At 41.7% G+C, this 19,686-nt stretch overlaps 1 protein-coding gene across 2 annotated transcripts in view; it reads left to right on the top strand.

Annotated features, from left to right (window-relative positions):
* Positions 1-9,485: 9,485 nt before the first annotated feature.
* RND1 (Rho family GTPase 1) overlaps positions 9,486-19,686 on the top strand; it is an 11,426-nt gene continuing 1,225 nt past the window's right edge. Inside the window, exons 1-5 of one of the 2 annotated variants that reach the window (XM_018561891.1) lie at positions 9,486-9,620; positions 10,710-10,791; positions 10,916-11,003; positions 17,665-17,774; positions 19,096-19,230. In XM_018561891.1, coding sequence (XP_018417393.1) covers positions 9,562-9,620; positions 10,710-10,791; positions 10,916-11,003; positions 17,665-17,774; positions 19,096-19,230 — 474 coding nt within the window. In that variant the 5' untranslated portion in view covers positions 9,486-9,561. The remainder of the gene's footprint in view (positions 9,621-10,709; positions 10,792-10,915; positions 11,004-17,664; positions 17,775-19,095; positions 19,231-19,686) is intronic. The other variant, XM_018561892.1, reaches the window with a different exon arrangement.

The following is a 19,686-nucleotide window of genomic DNA, read 5'->3' as shown; positions in this document are numbered from 1 at the left end:
CATGTATAGTTTATTAGGCCTGGACCACAAAATCATAAGCCTTTATGTTGTATAGATCTGGGAGTGGGGTGGTCTGAGTAGTTAAGCATCAGATACTGGGAGGACTGACAACACTCAGTCCACAAAAATGAGGTGTGTTGTCATCCCATATTAAGACTTAGGAGTTAAGTGCATTACTGGCAGATCAACAGGTATTTTTGTGCACTTGCAGGGTATAAATGACAGGGAAATGCTGTGCTGCATATAGTTTTTTTTGTCTTGACTCTTTAAGGCTGAACCCCAGGCAGAGATAAACAACACAAATTAATTCAGTTATGTGATCATTAAAACTAGCGATGCCCCGATACCGATACTAGTTTCGGCACCGGGCCGATACTGGGCATTTTAATGAGAACTTGTACTCGTGAAAATGCCCCGATACTAAAGAACGATACCAGCCCTTTAAACTTTTAAACCGGATCGGCTGCCTGAGATCCCATGCTTGTAGGCGCTTGTATGTCAATGGCACCGCAGACACGCCCCCGTGCATACAGAAATGCCCTCCATTCCAGTGCGGTGCAATCCGAAAAAATGCTGCATGCACTATTTTTTCTGATCACACTGCACTGGAATGGAGGGCATTACGGTGCGGGAAATTGCACTGTGGGTGGGGGGCTTGCCTGCGGTGCCATTGACATGAATGGCACCAACATGCCATCTCCCGCCCCTGAACACTGCCCGGCTTGATGTATGAGATCCACTGCGTTCCGGGCTCGAACACACTGGATATAGTGTGACTGGGCTCTGAACTCAAAATTAACCCAAATATACCACTGCCTCCCCCAAGGACCGCCCCTCTCTCCTCTCTAATGTTTCACCCAATACTGGCTTTATCATCTCCATGATCAAACCCATAAGGTGAAATGTTAGAAAGGGGAAGTTCTTATGTGGACTACAGTGTAGTGACGTCGCAAGGGGGGTGCTGCCCACACACGGGTGACATCATTGAAGAGGTGACACCAAAATGACTGACAGTCATGGACTGAGCGCCCGACAGTTTTCAGGAGAGAGGAGGAGACCCGGCGGCATACCTTATCCCGCCTCTCTTTGCCGGCATTCATCACCAAGATGGCCACCGGCAGGTATCAATAAGATCGCCGCACATGCGCGATTACGTCATCAACACCATGCATGGTACTGGGCCACTGATTTCCTGCTATACTTATATTAAAGCAGAACTTCAGGTAAAATGTTTCTTAACACTGCAAAGGTAAGTGCTTGTTTTTGTCTAGGTTCAAAAATACCAAAATTATAGTCACCTGATCCTCAGAGTGGTTGGCTGTGACAGCGCTTCCTCCAGCCTGTCTACTCCTCTGCTGCAACAATGTCCTCACGTCCTATACACAGTGTATAGAACATTATGCCTCAGGGACCTTAGACCACTGCAGAGGAGGAGCAAGGCGGAAGGGCCAGCCAGCTGCGAGGTTCAGGTAAGCATAGCTTTGTTATTTTTGAACCAAGACAAAACAAGCACTTAACCCTTGCAGTGCGGGGGTAGCCCTACTCCCAGGTTTAAGACATTTTTTTACCCAGAGTTCTTCTTTAATAAATCTTTTCTTATTATTTGCATGCATGCTAAGTAATATGTATCACAGATCCCAGTATTCCTCCTGACAAGTCATTTATGTGCGTTTTTCTCCAGAATACCGGAGCTATATTTGTTCAGGCATCTATGGGGTCAGCATCTACTACCCAAACTAACAGGGTTATTCACAAAAGGGTGAAGAGTTTGGAGAAGGCCGGAGAAGTGAACAATCTAGGACAACATAGCTGATTGGGAACAATTCTCCAATTCAGCTCAATTTCCAGTTCAGTTATGTTGTCCTAGATTGTTCACTTCTCCTGCCTTCTCCAAACTCTTCACCCTTTTGTGAATAACCCTGTCAGTGATCACTGCCTGCATTCTCCAGATTGGCTTCTCTGAGCCTTGGCACAGTCCTTGGCCTGGATCTCAAGGACAGATTTTTAAAGGTTGAGTTTTACTGTTTCTTTATATTGTGATGAGTCAGGAATGTATTCATTTACACTTGTAAAGCTCCTGATAGGTCCCATTGATCATACGACAACAGGGTGGAATTTATCAAAACTGCAGCAGTCAGAATCTGAAGCAGTTGCCTATAGCAACCAATCGGCCTCTAGCTTCTGTTTGTTCAGTTAAGCTTTGAAAATGAAAGATAAAATCTGATTTGTTACTATGGGCAACTGCTCCAGATTTTTTCTGTTTTGATAAATCCACTTCAATGTTCATGAAAGGGCAGTAATAAAGGTCAAAATTCCAAAATATTTACTAACTTAAAGGAGAATATCTAGTGGTGGAAAGCCCAAGGCAACCGAAACTTGGCAACTAGAGAGAAAAGGGAATGTGTAGCTGGAAAATAATTTCCATTTGACCTAAAATAGCGTAGGCATACCATTTGTGTCGGGAAGTACCAACCTTCTTCCAGCACGCATTACAGAATGCGCTGACCAAGATCATAAATACAGCTCTGACACGTTTAATGAAAGCGTTCCTTACACCACTAACGCTGATGATTCAGCTAGAACGTAAGTTGAGGGACATGACAGAGCATTATAGCAGAGAAATCCACAGAGGTTCATCACACCATCCATTCAAAACTGGAGCAGCTGTGCGTGGCAACCAATCCACTTCTCTCTTCATTTTTTTTTTTTTTCAGTTAAGCTTTGAAAATGAAAGAGAGAAACTGATTGGTTCCTATAGGCAACTGCTCCAGATTCTGTCTGCTCCAGTTTTGATAAATTCCCCCATTGTGTTTTCCTTTGCACACAAATGTATAACGGGAAATATACAGATTCTCTGCTCCTATGGATTAGACTTATTTTTCAACGCTGCTTTAGTCAATATATAATCACAGAAGTATATATATATTATGGATGCACAGATACCATTTTTTCCAGACCGAGTACGAGTAACAATACAGACTAATTATTTTAGGACAGTGATGAGGCACTGTGACCGCTGCGACTCCGGTAGTTCTGCCACAGACTCAAGCTGTAGAGGGACTACAAATCCCAGCAATATATTACATAAAACAATGCAGAACGCCACCTGCTACGGAGGACTACAAATCTCAGCAATACATTATACAGCAATGCAGAATACCATCACCTACAGAGGACTACAAATCCCAGCAATACATTATATAGCAATGCAAATTGATGCCATCAGCTACAGAGGACTACAAATCCAGCAACACATTATAAAGCAATGCAGAATAATACCATCAGCTACAGAGGACTACAAATCTCAGCAATACATGATACAGCAATGCAGAATAATACCATCAGCTACAGAGGACTACGCATCTCAGCAGTACATTATAGAGCAATGCAGAATAATACCATCAGCTACAGAGGACTACAAATCTCAGCAATACATGATACAGCAATGCAGAATAAAACCATAAGCTATAGAGGACTACAAATCTCAGCAGTACATTATACAGCAGTACAGAAAAATAGTATATTAATTTGCTACAAACTCTCAGGTAGTTGGATCAATCTGAAAAACGAAAACGCTGGTATCGTTTTTTTGTATTGGGGCATCATGCATCATTATGCAACATGCTTGCAGTGCTATTACTTGTTAATGGTACCCCAAAGGTGACCAGTAAAACAACATTTTTGCTCACACACTCACACGCATGGTCAGAAACGTGGGAAGCTCGCAGCTGAAAATGCTGCATGAGCTTCTTTGCCGCGTTTGTCGTGCCAAATAAATGAGCTGATGCATGGCAATGGCTACAAAAGAAGCACGTGAACGTGCACGTTCGCATGTGTACATAAAATGAACGCACCGCAAAGTGTGACCAGACCTTACACTATGTTTCATGTTACACCCATATTTAGAGTTTAACATGAAACATGTTCACATCAGAAACCCCCTATATTATAAATGAGGTAAATATTGAAGTACTAAATACATGTATTTAATTAATAAAGTAAAAATAAAGTAAATATTTTCCTTTCTACAAAAGTCTATACAAACCACCCCACCCCACACCCCTAACAAATCCCCCCAAAACTCCCAGTACACCGCATTCTTCAGTGACTACACAGAGGTTTATTGTTTGCAATTGGCAACTAGTTTGCATTTGCAAAGTTGCCCGTTGACACAAAGCAGGACATTTCAATGAGGAACATGTTATTGTTTTATTTGTTTTCTATAAAGCAAGGCAGCTTTTGGTAGTCTAATGAACTAATGTTATGGTAATCATACAATAACATCTTAAACTATGATCACTTATTGTAAAGAAATAATAATGTTATTATAATGTAAAACCGGCTTTTCTGGCCCTGTGCACAAGTGGAAACACAAATTCATTTACCTGAGTTGTAGTTAGATGCCATTGTTGCAGTTAAAGTACCTTTACCTACAAAGCCATTGAGGACATGGTAATCACCTTCTTTAAATACAATCCAAGGTGGTGGACATGCCCAAAACAGAACCAGCAGCATTTCGTATATATCTCTGCATTCAAGTTTTGGATTTATTGTTCTTCTCGTTCAGTTTCAAAAAAAAGAAATGAGATTGAATTGCAATAGCACCACATATATGAGAGTGAATAGCAATAGCACCACATATATATAAATGAATAGCAAGAGCTTCACATACAGGTGAAACTAGAATAATTAGAATATCGTGCAAAAGTTCATTTATTTCACTAATGCAACTTAAAAGGTGAAACTAATACATGAGATAGACTCATTACATGCAAAGCAAGATAATTCAAGCCGTGATTTGTCATAATTGTGATGATTATGGCTTACAGCTCATAAAAACCCCAAATCCACAATCTCATAAAATTAGAATATTGTGAAAAGGTGCAATATTCTAGGCTCAAAGTGTCCCACTCTAATCAGCTAATTAAGCCATAAGACCTGCAAAGGGTTCCTGAGCCTTTAGGCTGGGTTCACACCTAGACGTATCGAATATGCGCGTTTGTCGCACGTTTTGTGTCGCGCGTTTCGCGGTAAAAAACCTGGCTGTATCCCATTGGATACGCGCGACAAAAACGCCCCAACGAAGCTCCTGTACTTCTCTGGGCGTAGGGCGTTTTGTAGTGCGTTCATACGGACTGTAATACGCCCAGGTGTGAACCATACCCATAGGAAATAATGGGATTTCGGTGTTTGAGCGTTTTGCAGAGCGTAGGAACGCGCTACAAAACGCCCAGGTGTGAACCGGGCCTTAAATGGTCTCTCAGTCTGGTTCAGTAGGAATCACAATCATGGGAAAGACTGCTGACCTGACAGTTGTGCAGAAAACCATCATTGGCACCCTCCATTAGGAGGGAAAGCCTCAAAGGGTAATATATTCTAATTTTCTGAGATTGTGGATTTGGGGTTTTCATGAGCTGTAAGCCATAATCATCACAATTATGACAAATCACGGCTTGAATTATCTTGCTTTGCATGTAATGAGTCTATCTCATATATTAGTTTCACCTTTTAAGTTGCATTAGTGAAATAAATGAACTTTTTCACAATATTCTAATTATTTGAGTTTCACCTGTATATAAGTGTGCATAACAATAGTGCTACATTTATGAGAGTGAATAGCGATAGCACCACATTGATGAGAGTGACTTGCAATGGTGCAACATATATGAGAGTGAATAGCAATAGCATCATATAGATGAGAGTGAATTGCAACGGTGCAACATATATGAGAGTGAATAGCAATAGCTCCACAAGTATAAGAGTGAATAGGAATAGCACCACATATATGAGAGTGAATTGCAATAGCACCACATATATGAGAGTGAATTGCAATAGCACCACATATATGAGAGTGAATAGCAATAGCACCACATACTGTATATAAGAGTGAATAGCAATAGCACCACATATAAGAGAGTGAAATCACAATCATGGGAAAGACTGCTGGTGAATAGCAATAGCACCACATATATGAGAGTGAATTGCAATAGCACCACATATATGAGAGTGAATAGCAATAGCTTCACATATTTAAGAGTGGATAGCAATAGCACCACATATATGAGAGTGAATTGCAATAGCATCACATATATGAGAGTGAATTGCAATAGCACCACATATATGAGAGTGAATAGCAATAGCTTCACATATTTAAGAGTGGATAGCAATAGCACCACATATATGAGAGTGAATAGCAATAGCACCACATATATGAGAGTGAATTGCAATAGCATCACATATATAAGAGTGAATAGCAATAGCACCACATATATGAGAGTGAATTGCAATAGCTTCACATATTTAAGAGTGAATAGCAATAGCACCACATATATGAGAGGGAATTGCAATAGCACCACATATATGAGAGAGAAACAAAATTTTGCTATGGGGCCCTGTGATTTCTAGTTACGCACCTGTATCTATCTATCTATCTATCTATCTATCATCGATGTGTGCGTTTGTACTTTTGCGTGCAGACCCTAATGCAATCGGCTGCGCACAACTACAGGCAGCCACATTGTGCTGGCATGGTCCACTGTTTACATCAGCATCAGGAAGCCAATGCTGGAGCAAATGTAACTAGCTCAAAACTTTTCTTTTGAAATGAAAAAAAATTGTTTGTCTCGGGCCTTCGATCTTGCCATCATTGAGTCAACTAATTTAGTTGGAAAGCCCTAAAAATGTCATCCAGACCTGCTAATTGAATGGAATCCCAGAGGTATTAAACAGCTTTCTTTGTAGCCAGCACATGTCCATTACAATAAGTACAGTTCCCGAATGGAGATCACATTCACAGCTAGAATTTCATTCATTAAGATAAGAAACAAGAAAAACTTTCCACCCGGAGCCTTCAAATGATCTCATCCCTACAGTTGAAAACGATCTGCGTTCTGTTACCGTTATAAAAATAGAATGTATGCTACACACATTTTTTCCAAAAAAATTATTTTGGTGTCTGGCCAGCTTATATATCATCCAGTTATAGTTTAGATGTACTTTAATAATAGAGATCTAAGCTGCAACATACAGGTAAAGGTTGGGGTGTGAGGGCAGCCTAAACGTCTACTCATGTTATATCCAAACACAGGGGCACCCCTACAATTTTCACCGTCTGCGGCCGGGGGTAGGTGGCAGTGCATGATACCAGGAGGGGGAGGTGGCATTTCTTGGCGATGCACATTACCAGGGGATGCACAGTACCTTTGTCCAGTGTCCTGCCCACTCCACTGACATCACTGGTTGACAGGAGATGGGTGAGACTCCAGCCAGAGCATCACAGGTTGCTAAGAGCCTTTAGCAATCTGGGACACTCTGGCAGGAAAGGGGGCAGCAGGCACATCTGACACCCCCCCTCATTTTAGGGGCAGTCCCATCTAGACATACAAGCACTAATTCTACACAGTTGTTTCTAAAGTTTGATGAACTGACAGATCACCTCTCAAACAAGTTATTTATGTGTGTAACCAACATTAAAGGAGAACTATGGGGTCAGGGCCTTTTCCCATAGTTCTCCTTAGGGTAACGGGAGGACACAAACTAGCGTCCTCCCGTTACCCTAAGCTCAGTATACCGCGAGCTACAGCTCGCGGTATACTGAGACGCCGCAGCCGATGTCGAGATCAGCCCAGCTGTGTGAGTGACAGCTGGCTCTGCCTATCTAGAGGCAGAGCCAGCTGTACCCGCCCCCTCCACCGTCTGTTCCGCCAGTCAGCGCTGGCGGATCGGAGAGGGGGGAATCCAGCCCCTCCCCTGTCACGGCAGAGAGCCGTGACAGAATCGAGAGGTGAGGGAACGGCGGTATATGTTCGCTCACCTCCCGATCTACTGAGCCCACCTGTGACAGTCTCATTGTCAAAGGTCGGCTAGAACTATGAGGTGAGTGGAAATCACTCTTCTCATAGTTCTCCTTTAAAGAGTATCTATGGTCAAAAACTACAAATACATATGTATTTCTATATTGAATTTCCATAAGTTCTATCCCACTCCTAATAACCAAATTGATGTAGAAGTTTGTAAACTTACTTATTGAAGATGTCCATAGGATGTGCTTCCTCCATGCACTGACACAATTTCACTCAGCCCTGGGAATATGCACTTCCTTGTGTTATAACTCGCAGAGCCTGCCGTCTGACACTACAACTCAATGTTTGAATAATGTAACATTATCATTGCTTGCTAGAAGCAATGCATGATGGGATGTAAAGTCTTGAAAAATTGGCAGCTCTCACTACATAAAAGGGATTTGTTTGGGGGTAAGCTTTGATTGCATTCTGAAAAACAAGTCTAGTATATATTCCTATTACAATGCTGATGTTATATCAGGATAGTACTGTATACGCTCATAGCACCTGTGACCAGGTAGTGCTGTGGTGTGAAAGCCATTATGTCTATTTTATTTGTTGGTTGTTCTTTTCCTCCATGGCAGGTAAAACCTGAACTAACCGGATCCATGTTAGCTCCATGAGCAGCTGGATCTGAGCAGACTTGCGTCTATTTACATCCGATTACCTCTGATCTGTAATGATCAGGTCCAACAAAACGGAATTGTTCCATTTTTCTTTTCCGGACTATACGGAGTTAGGGGTAATCGGGTGTAAACCGATGGCTTCCAATCAGAACTGCCTGACAAAACCAACAGGTAGATCTGCATGAGTCACCCGTTTGAAAGGGCCCTTAATGTACGTTATGACGCGCGTTAAGGTACATTGTGTTAATGCAGCCTATTGGTAATGAATGGGCTGCCAACGCGCCCTAACATGCCTAAGATTGCACATGATGCTTTTTGTAATGCAACGCAGTATGCTAGAAAGCATTTTAGTGATTTGGGGTGCCATTCTCAGTGAATGTTACTGAAATGCTGACGCATGAATCTGGCCTCATCTTTCCAGGCAACCCTAATTTTCAAGTTTTCATTCTACAGACAGAATCCTTTTTTAAGCGTTTGCTAACTATGCTATAAAATATGCAGCCATGTGTATATTGCTTCCTTTTCTAATGGAATCCACATTTCTCCGGGGGTTATGTTTCTATGGCCCTTGTGCTGCTTTGCTTTATCTCTAGATCTGACCAATCTTTCTTTCCACAAACACATTATGAGCAGTCCCCATTCCCCTTATGCTTGCCATTCAGCACAGGTAGAAATGTCAATAAACATCGGTGATCGGTGAGTGGCAGACGTTAGTGGTCTTCCAAGTTCCCACCTTTACAGACATTCCATGACAATGCACATCGCACATGTCTCTTCCCAGGAAGCCGAAGCTGGCCTGCGGGCTATCACTCTTCCAGGCATGGACGAGAGGGGCGGGGCGTCTCGCAGGCACGGCCACCTATTGGTCCAGGGTCACTGAGCTCTCGCCTTGTGATTGGCTCAGCGCGCTGTATATATAAGGACACACTGGAGACTTCGGTTCAGCTGCTGTTTTGAGTTGTCTGTGGTTCGGTTGTTTTGAAACGGTAGAAATATTAACACGCTCGGTGTACGGAGATCTGATCGGATCACAATGAAGGAGAGAAGGATTCCTCAGCCGTCTGTGGTCAGATGTAAACTGGTCCTAATAGGAGATGTTCACTGCGGGAAGACGGCGATGTTACAAGTTCTGGCCAAGGATTGTTACCCAGAGGTGAGTGACAAATCATCGTTCACGTGTGACTGAGCTCTATGGGCTTTGTATTGGCTGCCCACATTCCCATGTAGACGCATAGCAGGGATGCCTGTGCACTGGGCTGTGACGGCTCCCAGGGTATTGGTGACCTATTGCGGTGTATCAGTGGCTGCTCCCACCGGGGACACTGCTGATTCCTCTGCACTGTCATAGCGACCCCCTCTCCCCGCTCTGCCATGCCGATCCCCCCCTACTATGCCATGGTAATCCCCCTGGACTGCCATGGTAATCCAGCCTGTACTAACATCCCTGCCACGGCTGATCCACCTTCTATGCCATGGTAATCCCCGTGGACTCCCATGCTGATCCCCCTGCTCTGCCATGGTAACCCCCCCCATAGCGACCTACCTCTACCATGGCGATCCCCATGGGCTGCCACCTCTGCCATGGCACTGGGTACAGCCTGTTCTGGGCACAATAAACACGATCGCCCTCGTGTTTATTGTGTCTGCATTTCTTATGTAAAGGAATTTCTATCTTTCAGAATATTACGGTAATACTTGATTGATCCAATTCTATGACAGTTCACTGCATACTTTTATGTTTTAATTTTATGTTTGTAACATTAAATATAAAATAGTAAAGGTGTTAAAAACAAATGGTGGTTTGGCTTATTGTTAGGCTTTTGGTTTTTATTTTGGTAAGCCAGTAATTATCAGTCAGTGTAAATATAATGCTTAGACTTGTGCTTTGTCTCCTTTTGTAGGGTTTTTTTTTTTTTTTTAAGGTTTTATTTAGTATATTGCATTTTAGTGGTTTATAGCCTTGGAATTGCATTGTTCACCTGTCCTTGAGACTGTTTGCAGATATCTGTATTATGCTCTCCAGGTACATTCAAGGCAGATTTCTATTAACTGCATTCTAGGTGGGTAAACAATTGAAGCTTTAGATTAGCAGTATAGCATTGTGAGGATATTGTTGATTGCGCTAAAAGATTTGGCTCTCCTGTCCTTAGTCTGACTCTGATTTTTCTCCTTTGTCTTGCCTGTCTGGATTGTCTTGCTGTGTGGTGCATTTGCCTTGCGTATCGATATCTGTGTGTTGCAGTGGTGCCATCGAGACACGTGTGCTTGCGTTGGCTGCAGTGGTGTCAGTGAGCTGTGTTGCCCGCAGTTCCACTGTGTGTTGCGTAGGTGTCCGCTCCCCTGTGCTTGTGTTGGCTATTATAATGTCCTAGCAATTTAATGTTGCATTGAAGCATCTGTTGGCTGCAGTGTTGTCTCAAGCTATATATGTATGTCTCTTGTTTCTAGACCTATGTACCTACAGTGTTTGAAAACTACACAGCTAGCCTGGAGACAGAAGAACACCGTGTGGAGCTCAGCCTATGGGACACATCAGGTATGAATTCTGGAGGGATCGATGAGACCTCTTGTATTTAACTTCAATAAAACTGCTCACTTCACAACTAATTGCAACCTTCTCTTGTAGATTTCCACTTAAGAGAACCTTTCTAAATACCCTAAATAAATTACTCTGGGGGGGGCTTTCAGAAAATTTATTTTTTGCTGAGTTCTGGATAAAGACAATGGGTGTGCTGAAAATAATGCGGGTATAGGTCAGTAATCCTCGGTACTGTATCTGAACTGTGTTCATCCAAAATGCTGAGAAGGAGTACAGTTATCAGCAGATTCATGCAGTCACATGGATTACCATTCTCTAAACATGTAGTGGTTTCTATGTCGCAGCTTGAGGCGCCTGCTAGACAATGAACAGTGGCAGGCCTGGACTGGCTTTTTGGCAACTCCGGCAAAGTCATAAAGGTGGGGAGTGCCTGTGGGCCAATGGGATTTCCACTGGAATGCTTTGACAGATCATGAAATAGAACAATGCACTGGCTTATCTGCCTTCTGCTGTCAAGGTTTTCAAATTTCTGCAAATAAGTTATACCTCTTAAAAATGCCATCTGACCCCACCTTTTATCAGGCTGTGCTCTGGTTGAATTGAGTGCAATGCTAAGCAACTGAATTGGTTCCTGTTCAGATGTGCTTATCCATTTTACAGGATGCAATGCAGAACAATACAGGGCTGCCATTCAGAGGATTCAGCGATCCTCATTGGTAGCGGGCGAGCTGCTTGGGTGGCGTTGAGCGCTTAGAAATATTGACGGTCAAACCATGGTCTTGTACACAATTTGAGGGGACATGGTTTTTATATGCCAGAACTGATATTGTATTCATTCTTGCCAGTGGTACAGGAATGAAACTAAAATGATTGATGTGGCTATGGTTGTGATAAAAATCAATTTCCCATACTGATAACCTGTATATTACAGTATTCTGTCCAGTGCCTTGAATGCAAGCTGTATTTTATGGAAAGATCAACTAGCCATCAGTAAGGTTTGCAGTCATATGTTGAAGTTTGCATACCTTCAGAAATCCAAGATCGGTCCCCTTTTATGTGTGGTGCCCCTTTCCTTTATAATCGGCCATTTTGACTAGAGTATGCTTCAGTGGGATTCCTAGATGGGAAGTCAGCTGTATGGAGAGAACTTTAGGAAATATCTCATTTTTCATAATAGCAGTTGTCTTCCCAGGCCACATTTATTTGTGCAGCTCATGCAGTCCCCAATGAAAGTAACATACATGTTTGGAAAAACTAAAGCTGGACATGGATTAATAGATTGCGAAAAATCTAACCGAATCCTCCATCCATGCTAAATGGCAGGATAAACGAATCTCCCCCGCTGGACTATTGTGTTCTGACAGCTGGTGGCCACCACTGTCAGAATAATTGAACAGTGACTGTAGCGGATTGACTGTAGTCAATGTTCATCTGCCAACATTCAGCCTGGCCGGCAGGGCTACCCACCATTACAATTGTGGCCGATTTCTGTGACATTCTAACAGTTTGGGGCCAACTTTAGACTGGGCTCACCCATTTCCACTGCACTGTTGCTGTAACACATTTTGAATGGAACCCCAATGCATTAGAACAGTGCATCTCCAATGTGTCTGTGGTTCAGTACACCTAAAATCACAGTAGCCAACTACCATGCATTAGGGGTGTGCTGCATTACCAAATGTTTAGTTTTATTTTGATGTTGCAGCCTATTTATTTGAATGGGATGACTTGAAACAACGCACATTAATGCACTTAAATGTGCATTACCACACTGCAGCAGAAAAGTGTGAACCCAGCCTTTTACATGGAAGACCGGACCAGTGCTGTTGAGCCATTCCTCTCAATGTGAATATAAAATTATGATGCCTCCCTAAACTAACTTGCAGTTGTCAGTGCTGTGATTCTGGTAGCCCATTCACACTGACTCTTTTATGGCACATGTTGCTCAATGGACATTTAGAATAGCCCCAATATTTTACAATGCTGGTTAAAAGGATGTAAACAAATACAATTAGTGTTGATGACCATTTCACCCAAATCTCCAATTAAATTATTGAAAGACCTTTAGGAGTCCTATAGTGAGGGAAGACCGCTGCAATTAAACAATTTTTATTCCCGCACTTGGTAAGCCTCTTAAAGCATCTTGGCTTCAAATTGTTGATAATGTGAGACTCCATGATGAACTCTGCTACACATTCAGCTTGTGGAAGATAACTGCTGCTTAATATGGATGCTGTAATGGTGTAAAGTCTTTAGGTTTAATGGCTCCTTTTTTTTTTGTAAGGAAGGGGTATTGGCCTAGACATGTTGGCAGTTATACAGAAGTATTCTATCAGTTCAATGTGCTGTTCATATGCAAACCTTTCAGCACAGTTAGAGACCGAGGGGTGGGAAAATGCCGTTAAACAATTGAAGGTGGGGGGGGGATAAACTGCAGCTTTTTAACATTCCTCTTCAATTGTTTTAATAACAGAAGAAAAGTTGTAATCAAAGGTTTATTGTGTTTCCTGCTGGGTGCTGTTTAGCTGGTCTTTCAGGCCTGAAACTGCCCGAAGGGAGAAGTGAGATCAGAGACATTGGTGGTCAACACCTAGAACACATTTCCACCCTTAAAAGGCACTTGTTGTTGCAACTGTTAATTAGCAGTGTAAATATCTCATTCCTTTCTCAAAACACAAATCTAATTACTCTCTTTCGTCCCGCATCCTGTTTTATGGCTCTCATTGGTAGAGGTTTAATGACTCCATGTTTTTTCATTATGAAGTCCCTTTTTTTTTTCTGAGAGATTTAAAAGAAATGTGCTCATGTTATCTGTCCGTAGACTTGATTCTCCAAGCTTTAACACCAGAATAAGGATATTTATTTTTAGAGCTGTGACTCATATTTTTATTTCATTGGACTCTACCAGAAAGAACAGGTTTTTTGAGGATCTCTATTCTGGTATTACCTTTTTTGTGATCTGAGGCTTTTGCTGTTAAGTTACTTTCCAGTATGGAATTGATGCACTTCTAAAGTGATATTAAATGTGCTTACGACTAATAAAAGCAAAGGAGACCATTTTATTTTACTCCCTCCATTCTCTGGGGATCACTAACAACCTGATTCACTGGACCATATTTATCACATTTTCTTTCATTACTCAACCGATCACATTTTGGTTTTTAAAAAAACGAGTCTGATGGCAGACAACAAACACTCTTTTCATATATTGAAGTTCTACAAGAGTTCAAATTTTAAAACTTCCTTTAGACGGGTGAAATATTGATACTGGCTATCTTGCTCTTGACTAGCCATGCCTATGCACTATAGGCCATGGGAAAAGTACTTGCTTCATATATTTATCGAAACCAAAATATATGCAGGTTGGAGTATGGGCCCTATAATGCCCAGTTTTTTAAAGAACTTGCTGGTGTTTATTTGAACAGCTCCAACAATATCTTTGGTGACATACCTTTTTTGTTTCTTAAAGCTGAACTCCAGGCAGATATACAAGAGCCAAATACAGCCCTGTAGTCACTAATACATTTAAAAGAAAAGCCAATTTTGTTGGTGCAAGTACCTACGTTTTTACTTCTCAGACTGGAAGGAGGATAAGCATAACGGAGCCAGTCAGGTGTGCTTGTGTAATAAGTATCATGCTGAGTAGAGAAGAGAGCATAGTTGGAGAGTAGCATCAGTCAGCTGCTTCTCCTTTCACTGTTGAGTCACAAGCTGGGGAAGGTACCAAACCTGTAAGTGTTAACGTCACCACTTTGAAACCAGGTCTGCCTGTTCTGCCAGAAAGGGCTGTGTAGCAGAACTGTGTAAACCTCCAACCTGTATAGACAGAAATACAAGGCTATGGCCAATAAAACTTCCTCCATACACTGTATTTCATCGGTGTGCTTAGTCTGTTGCCTGGAGTTTATCTTTAAAGGATGAAGGTCTGCTCTTAACCATGAGACACTAATGATTACATTTGGCTATTTTATTACCTATTGGCAACCAATCCCAGACCTGACTTCACTATAAAACGTTTACCCTGAAGCATTGGATTGCTGCACTTTTAGCAGTTTTAGCAGTTTGTATCATTTTTTGCTTATAAGCCTGTAATTGGATATACATTTTGTGTATAAACAACCTTTTTGTCACAAGGAATAAGGGCAGCACCTTCAATCTAACACTGTAATGATGAGCTATCGGTGACAATAGCAGCCAATCAAATCTGAGTTATCAGCACTTTAACAGACAATTTAATCAGGGGCTTTCTAATTGGGTGCTGTGGGTTTCATCTCTCTCCACATTGTCATTTCCTTTTTTTATTATGGACTTTCTATACCTTGCTGAAGGGTTTCTGTATTTATTTGAATAAATTGTCGCCCTCTACAGAGATGTAATGCTGACATTGATCACTCGGGCTGTTTGCTATGCAAAGCCAGTCTACTAGATGCTGCAGATTGGTGGTGCAAATCTCCCAGCCAGTGTGTAGCTCAAACTTGTACATTCATCTACGCAGTTCTCTAAAAAGCCCCAGGGGAAGGGATGCAGCAGGCATCAGCCAGTCCTTGAGCAGTGCATCAGCCATGGCAGGTAGCCAGCCTGGACCCTTGATGGATAAATATGCTAGCTAAATGAACAATTTGGCCCTATGGCAGTAGATTCACCATTTAAAGAAAAAAAAAAAAAATTATTTGTTTTTTTTTTTTTTTTTTTTTTTTCAACAATCTTATGTCTAGGAATACTTTCAGCACTCTTGGAGCCAGGTTTTATATCTGGACAAAAGCAGCACAATGCAGTGCGCAATAGATACACCTCGAACTCGTTAACTCCTTTTTTGATACATATTTTTATGCTGGATGTCTTGATATTCTGCAGCCTCCTGTCCCCCAACATGATTGGTCTGGCCTTGTTACCATGGAAACTGTTCTAGTCAGGGAGGGGGTATTTGCTATTCTAGGCACGAAGCTGCTGTGCTGAAAATCTGAAGGGGAGGGTGAAGTGGAGAAGGCTTACGGCTTGCAGCTCCTCTGCCCTGCGGGGTGCTGTCCGGGCTTCGTACCCAAGGAACTACATCACTGTGTGTGTGTGTAGACATAATTTTTTCTCATCAACATTGGCGCTTTTTAAATAGATAAATGGTGTCTGTGCACATTGGCTCTCCAGTGGTATGCTCTGCTTGAACAGTCATGATTGCTCCTTCTTGGAGGCAGTTGTTAAATTGATGTGCTGTCCCACACCTCTTCTAGCACAGAAGCGTTGTCACGTAGAAGGACAAAGCAGATAATGGCCTCCTCGGGGAAAGATTGCTGCAGTGCTACAACACATGTTCAGGGCTTGAGTGGCCAACTTGTCCCTGAAGTTGAGCTGCTCGCTGGGGATTTCAGTTCATAGCCAGTCTTTAGCAAGCAGGTATTCTACGTTGTTACAGCAGGGGTGGACAAATAAATATGGCATTCAGGAGCCAGTCTGTCCAATCCAGGACAGGGCAGGATTTTTCTAGGAGCCAGCTCCATTAACAGCTATAGGACCTTAAAAGTTAGGTGTCTGCTGTCATTTTTAGGGAGCATTGGTGACCTGGCTCCTGGGATTTGTCCAGCCCTGGGCTAGTCTGTAATTTTTTTTTCTCCTGCATCTGTGGCCATGTACATCATATTCACTTAGGACTAATGATGGCTATAGATCAGCAGCATAACATTGCTATAATAGACTTGTAGACCTGTTATAATTTATGTAAGGAAACACTGCCATTGTTGTCCATAGTAATGCCACTATTTTATCCTTCTGGGCTTATTTCCTTTTAATTCTGATTGGCTGCCATAGAGGTCTGTCTTTCAACCCTTTTAATAGATGAGGCTTGCTAGTTTTCCTGGGAGCACTAATGTTGCATAACTAGGCTCATCACATAAGGGCAAGGCAACAGTAACCTATAACAACCAATCGGGAGTCATGACTTATGATCTGTGAAATCTTATCTGTTCCCATGGGGTAATGCATGTTGCAGATCGTTGATGATTGCACTACCTTATTAAGCCGGATAATGTTAATATTATGTAACAAAAAGCTTCCTGACCAAATGCTTTTAAGAGCCGCTAAACAGCATGATCCCTGATGAGCTGGAATGCCTGCCCTGAAGCTGGTGTTAATCTTTTCTTGTAGCTGTGACAATGCTATAATGAGCTCAGTCTGTCATACATGAGGCTGCTTCTAAAATAAGTCCTGTAGCCATTGTATAATGACAAGTGGTGAAGCCGTGGTTTTGGTCACAACACTAAATCATGACTCATCACATTTTAAAAACAAGTTAGGTTATTTTTTTAAGTTTACGGTCCTGTTTTGTTTCTCACTCTGCTTATTAATGGTTTTTGGAAAAGCGATTAAGCTCAATGAAAAATGAAGTATAGCCCATAGCATCTAACCTATAGTCGCATCTCTGAACTAAGTATTCAGAATTCTGGACATAATGCTTCATGCATTCAGGCTATGAGATGGCATATTCTTTGGTACATTCAGACGTCACACGGTGACTCCTGGAAGTTAGCAGAAAACAAGTTGAGTTAATTATGTTTAAATTGCCCACTTCTAATCTCCCCCCACTGTTCAGTGGGAAAAGCAGCAAGCTTGCATCTGTCTGACCTTCACACCTGTTGACCATCTGTCTTTTTTTTTTATCTGCTCACAGGTTCTCCATATTACGACAACGTCCGGCCCCTTTGCTACAGCGACTCTGATGCAGTACTGCTCTGCTTTGACATCAGCCGGCCAGAGAGCCTAGATAGTGCTTTGAAGAAGGTGAGTTCATTCTCCCTCTTGTTTGGTAATCTGTGTAATGTTCCATTAACAAGACCCCGTATCTACTGCTATTGGTTTTGTTAAACGTCAATGTGATATGTCACGGCAAATAAATAAAAAATAGTACTTTTTTTCAATACATGCATATCTACCCCTGTTTACCCCTTTAAAAGACCCTTCAGGTACATAAATACCCACTTTGCAAAAGGCACACCACTCTTAATGTCCTCTTGTAGGCTGGCAACTCGCAGACTTTTTGTGGACTGAATGGTGTCAACCCTGTCCAGTTTTCTTTTACAACTACTCAAGCCATCCCACTGTCTCCTCTTCAAAACATAGTGACTAATTGATTTGTAGTCCCATGACAAGAGCTGAAATGGCTAAACAAACTGAACACTGGAAATGTGCAGAGGACATTGGATCGCTCTGAATTTCTGACAAGATAAACAGGTTTTTTTTTTTTGCCCCTTTCAAAAAAAACACTAAAAAGCTTTTTTTTTTTTTTTTTTTTTTGTGGGTTCCACCTCCCCTTCCTGGTGTTTTAGCTTGTTGCATCCCACAGTATGCTGTTATGAGGTGAGCCAGGAATATGGAGAATCATTACCCGATACTTACTGTAATTTTTCCTTTCCTGGCTCTTCCTCCTGTCAGCATGCAATGCCTCCCTAGTGTCCTTCTAACTAGTCTTGTTATAGTACACAGCTAGCAGCAGTATGCTGAGATGAGGATGAGGTAACAAACCGGCTAACTATTTCAGTTAGGTTTCATTAGAGAATGGAGATGTTAAATATATAATAGTGAAAAAACTTGTATATAGTCTTTTCCTTTCTCAAAGCGGTGTCTTCTACAAAACGCATAATTAACATATACAAACAGGCCTCGCACAGTACTAAAAGCTTGAATGCTCCTTCCATCTAATAAACACATCATTATAGTGTCATCACTGTTACACGAAGTAGAGAAGAGGCATTCATGAGTTTGGTCAGAACTGTCCTTGGGGCCCAAGCCTATGTTGCTGATGCTACCGCTGCTCATGGCAGAGAGGGTGGCCTGTGCTCTTTAAAAACTCGCTCCCAAGTATAACGTGAAGTCTACCCTGCTTGTTACATACTGCTTATTCTAAGAACTTGCAAAGCTTAAGCTGTCCCCATGATTTGCAAATGGTAAATGTATTTATTAAACATCCTTGCAATGTCTCATATTAGTAATGCCATAATATAGATTAATTTTGCAATCTAAATGAAGCCACAATATTTGACAGGAATTCTATCCTATTGCTATGTATTTGCTTGGACTAATTGTGGCTTTTCTTCATTTGCAGTGGAAAACTGAGGTCATGGATTACTGTCCCAGCACTAGAATACTTCTGATTGGCTGCAAAACGGATCTAAGAACTGACCTTAGCACAATCATGGAGCTGTCAAACCAGAAACAGGCACCTGTGTCCTATGAACAGGTTAGTGTACATTTTTTTTTTTTGGGTATGAAATACGTGCATGTGGTATTATAATGGTTTCACTTTGAAATAACTTTGTGTCCCCGATATGACTAAAACATAGTTTGTGTAGTTTAAAGGTCTAAAATACACCATTCCCATCTCTCATAGCTACAGTCAAAATTCCCCTCTCAATGTTCCATAGCCTCATATATACCAATGAAAGCAGCAAGGTATTGTGCTAATGAAAGGCAATAACTGTTTTTCACTTTATCCTACAATTCTGGAGACCATTATAGTGATAATGCCATGAATTAAGTCTACATGAGCCCAGGTAGAAAATATTACTTGCTGATTTGAACCAAAGGAAGAATCCAAGTGATCAATCTGCTTGTAACTGGCATTCCAGCCCGCATGCTTTTGGTTTTTTTCCTGAATAGAGTGCACATAAAGATACCTCATGTAGCCCTTCCCTCT

Source organism: Nanorana parkeri, unplaced genomic scaffold (genome assembly GCF_000935625.1).
Source record: "Nanorana parkeri isolate BGI_ZX_2015 unplaced genomic scaffold, ASM93562v1 scaffold549, whole genome shotgun sequence".
Taxonomy (NCBI): Eukaryota; Metazoa; Chordata; class Amphibia; order Anura; family Dicroglossidae; genus Nanorana; species Nanorana parkeri.
The sequence above is the reverse complement of the archived record's forward strand: the minus strand, read 5'-3'. Positions and strand labels throughout refer to the sequence as shown.